Genomic DNA, 4,434 nt, shown 5'->3' with positions numbered 1-4,434 from the left:
TAAATTTTTTTCTTTTTTTTTTTTTTTTTTGATCAAATGAATGCAAACTTGTTGAGCATAAGTGACATTTCAAAAACATTACAAATTTGTTTACATCTGATAGTAACTGATGGCTCATCCTCTCTCAGGCACGCTGTGGAACCTCTCATCTCACGACTCTGTAAAGATGGAGATCGTGGACCACGCGCTGCATGCCTTGTCTGATGAGGTGATGGTTCCTCACTCGGGCTGGGAGAGGGGGAACGAAGGGGGAGAGGAGAGCTGCAAACCCAGACACTTGGAGTGGGAGACAGCACTCACTAACACCACCGGCTGCTTAAGGTATGTTACATTAATGCATTTGGCAGATGCTTTTATCCAAAGTGCTTTACAGTGAATTCAAGGTATACATTTTTCAGGCTGAGAATCAAAAGCAGTTAAGCCAGAGGAACACAGAGAGATGGGCGGAGGAACGGATTAGCATGTGTTGAGAAGGGACAGTTTTATGATTCCGATTAATGAAAGGCGTTAAAGGGAGGAGGGGTGTGCCTCAGTGCTGCTAAAGAATTCCTGTCAAGAAAGTTTGTGTGTGTGTGAGGAAACTGCATTTTATATGGAAGAAAGGAAGGAAGTGCAAAGGAAATGCTCTGAATTGTGTTTGCGAGCAAGAACCTCTGAGACTGTGAAAGAACCAGGACAGAGTTTGGACAAAAGAGAGAAATGTGATCTTTGAATCCACTTATTTCCCTTGAGTGCTTCTCTTTGAGAGTGTCCCTCACTTCTCCCACTCACCTATTAGGCTTTTAGAAAGCACTCGGTTCAGTCGGAGGAATGGTTTTACACCGTGATTACATTTAAGTAGAGCTAACGGTGTGTCTTTTTAACCCTTACTTTCTCATCCACAGCTTTTCAGATGCCATCTGTATACACTTGCTAAATATGTTTTAGGTGATGACCTGAAGCTATAGCTTTCTGTGCATGCCAAACATTACTAAACTTCAAACCGGCTGTGTCCTAATTAGTTGCATGACGTTTCGCTCCCAGGAATGTGAGCTCGGAGCGGAGCGAGGCCAGGAGGAAGCTGAGGGAGTGCTCTGGACTGGTCGACTCTCTCATGTACATAGTACAGTCACAGATCAACTGTAAAGATGTGGACAACAAGGTAACATCTGAACTTTGACCATTGGGGTTTTGAAAACTGCACTTTCATTCACACTGCTCTTTTATGAAGGGGAAGCACAGGAGTACAGTGTTTTAGGGAAGAGCAAAGGGGGAAGAAAGCATTGTTGGTCATTTTTATTATTGCATATTGAATATTTTGTGTCATATTTGAATGCACTGTTATAATTAGGCTTGGGTAATTCCCTAGCTAGTTCCCCTTTTTGGACGTTAGACAATTTATTTATTTTTTTTTATATATATAAATGAAAAATAACTAACTACAATTAATTAAAATCACTAAAATCATTACTGTTGAAGGGTTTGCACTGATTCTTTAAGATTTGTGCTTTTAGTTGTGCTCAAATGACACCGCATCGTTAAAGATTTGGAATTATAAAGTGCAATTGGAATCTGTAAATTCTGGATATTCTGGATACTAACACTTTAGTTAGTAGGATAAGCCTCCGCTCTTTTATCAATGATAAAAAAAATTGGTATTTGGCATTGGTAGTTGTTGTCTTTCATTCTTGTACACTGTCTATTATTTAATCATGTTTATTATGTCTGTGTGCAGCTGATTGAGAACAGCGTGTGTCTGCTGAGGAATCTGTCCTATCAGGTCCATCGGGAGATACCAGGCTGTGAGCGCTATCAGGAGACGACTCCTGTCAATCAGGGCCCCGCCCCTTCCCAAAAGGGCGGCTGCTTCAGCTCCCGAAAGGGCAAAGGTGCGTGCCTTATTGATTTAAAGAAAAACACAGGCACTGGCTGTGGGCTGTAACTAATTAAAATAAGTTAACTTGCTATCTTTACATTCCAGTGCATAATCTCCGTGTTGTGTAAACCACTAAGATGCCGTGTCTATTCCTTGTCTTAATCATAGTACACACTTCGAAGTCTGTTAAGCTTGTAAGTTTGATATGTGCCAGATCAAGTTTGTTTACACAAGAAGGAGATGCAACGTGCATGATTTTCACACAAGTGTGTGCTTTGTGGGTTTGTTGCTGAATAATTGTTGGGTGGCTGGGGCACTATTGCAATCATTTTTTAATGCCAAAACAGTCCTTTCCTCTCATTTTCTTCTGTATCTGTCTCTTCCTTCAATCCGTACATCTTTTTATCCTGTAACAGACGAGTGGTTTTCCAAAGGTAAGCTTTTCTCTCTTTTTATTGTTTTTCTTTTCTTTCCTTTTTTTTAAAGTAAAGGCTTTGCTTTGCTTTCATGGGAATCACTTACATTTTTTTTCACCTCATTGTAACCCATTATTAAACCTGTTATAGGTCAAAGTTCAGAAAATGGATTTGAAATGGGAAACTCAAATGATGTTTTAAGGGAAAATAATGTCTGTCTTATCCTATTTCACATTCGTTTTATGAGCTGCACTACTTTTGTAACATAAGAAAGCATTTTATGGGGACCAGTCACACAAATAAGGTTTTTATTGATCTGAAGGAAATCGATGTGGAATCATTAACTAGTAATCAGATTATGTCGCTGGACACTAAACTCTATGGCTCAGTTTTAAAGCCTAGTAAGCTGCCCTAGTAAGCATCCAGGCTATCATGGTCAAAGGGCTTTTACCACAAATATACAAATTAGCTGTCTGTTCTTAGAAAACTGGGAAATGACTGGGAAATGAGGGATGAGATTCCTCCCAAAAATCTTTTCAGTAGTCTTTTACATACAATTTTTTTTTTTTTAGTATTATTATTGTCACTGTGGCCTTTAAAAATGCTTTCGGCATTTAAAACATTTCACTAGTAACCACCAGAGGGTGACACAACACAGCATTTCTGATCGATCCATTCTTTACAAACCTTCACTGTTCATCTTCAATCATACAGATTTATTAAAAGATTAGTCTGATTTCTTTTTTTTTTTTTTTTTACTTGCACTTTGTCACCACTCTATAATGTCGTATACTACTGTGAAAAGCCCGTTTTAAAGGCTCCAATATACCTGAGTCAAAGTTCTTTTTTTGTTTACGACTTAAAAAGCCGTTTGTAATACCTTTTAAGTGGTATACTGTTAGTGAACATTTAGATGAATATGTAAATAAATGCTGCACTGTTTCCTCTCAATGACAAAAGCGCACACAAAAAAAAAATGACATTAGTTAATAAAAGCATATGATCATAGTGAAATGGAAATGTTTGCACCAGCTCTGTAATTCGACAATCCAGTCATGTCATTTATTTATATAGCAAAAAACAGTGTCAGTGTCTCTTTCAGTTAAAATTACAGTTTCTACTACAAGAAGCTCTTAAGTGTGTTAATTTGTTTTACTCTCTTATGTCTAACCTTGAAGAAATGACCATGAAGAAGACTTTAAGAAGGTGGAGCCCCAGAGCACACCTATCTGTTGCGTAATCGCCACGCACCAAGTGGTAGTTCAAAGGTGTTCGTTTTGGCCTGATTTAGTTCTAAATTACGTCACACGAGTCCGTTCTTTGATTTCTCTTGGTGTATACTGGGGCTTTAAGTCATCCGTCATTAAATCACATCTCTGAGGGGTTTTCCTCAGAGAATAAATGTAGCCTCTGTCATAACTGTGTCTGAAAGAAAAAGTCTTTGTCTAAAGAAAATCCCCGTTTTAAATCTTTGGAGAAGAGGTTTTCTTCAGACTTAAGCTTCTAAATTGTCACAAATTACATCACTACCATTAAACAGCAGATAAGATTTCTGTGTGTCACTTTATCTCTATTTTACTTGTTGCTCATGCCGTCTGCTTTGTTCAGGAAAAAAAGAGGATGATGGAACTTCAGATACGATTGACATTCCAAAGAGAAGCACACCAGCCAAAGGTACAATGACAGTTTTGATGGCTCTGAATACTTACACTGATAGTTTCGCTTTGCCTCGTATTGTAGTTAAATACTAGATTAAATACAGTGTAATGATTTGTGTTTTGTAGGTTATGAATTGCTGTTCCAGCCAGAGGTTGTGCGTGTGTACACTTCTCTCCTGAAAGAGAGCAAGAACCTGTCGGTTCTTGAAGCCGCCGCGGGGGCTGTGCAGAACCTGTGTGCAGGCCGTTGGACTGTGAGTACCCAGTCGTTCTGAAACTTTCAGCATTTTTGTGTGTAGTTAAAATACTGCTATTGCAGTCCAAAGCGTATTAGACTCATTCAACATTAAAGGGGTCATATTGTTCATTTACATAAAAGCTTGATTCACTCTGATGACCTACTCCAACTCTCAGATCTCAAAATGAATTTTCCAGTCCAAAAACAAACAAAAAAACAAGGTTTTATTGATATTGAGCTACAAAAATTATTCATTCAAAACTTCTG

At 38.4% G+C, this 4,434-nt stretch overlaps 1 protein-coding gene across 6 annotated transcripts in view; it reads left to right on the top strand.

Annotated features, from left to right (window-relative positions):
* Positions 1-4,434, top strand: part of LOC107674216 (catenin delta-1-like) — a 41,660-nt gene that overhangs the window by 32,573 nt on the left and 4,653 nt on the right. For 5 of the 6 annotated variants that reach the window (XM_016468125.1, XM_016468127.1, XM_016468123.1 and 2 more), the window contains 6 exons: positions 129-321; positions 1,024-1,141; positions 1,715-1,868; positions 2,272-2,289; positions 3,880-3,945; positions 4,056-4,183. In XM_016468125.1, coding sequence (XP_016323611.1) covers positions 129-321; positions 1,024-1,141; positions 1,715-1,868; positions 2,272-2,289; positions 3,880-3,945; positions 4,056-4,183 — 677 coding nt within the window. The remainder of the gene's footprint in view (positions 1-128; positions 322-1,023; positions 1,142-1,714; positions 1,869-2,271; positions 2,290-3,879; positions 3,946-4,055; positions 4,184-4,434) is intronic. The other variant, XM_016468124.1, reaches the window with a different exon arrangement.

The sequence above is a fragment of the Sinocyclocheilus anshuiensis genome, unplaced genomic scaffold (genome assembly GCF_001515605.1).
Source record: "Sinocyclocheilus anshuiensis isolate Anshui unplaced genomic scaffold, SAMN03320099.WGS_v1.1 scaffold728, whole genome shotgun sequence".
Taxonomy (NCBI): domain Eukaryota; kingdom Metazoa; phylum Chordata; class Actinopteri; order Cypriniformes; family Cyprinidae; genus Sinocyclocheilus; species Sinocyclocheilus anshuiensis.
Note: the sequence above shows the minus strand (reverse complement) of the source record. Positions and strands in the feature narration are given on the sequence as shown.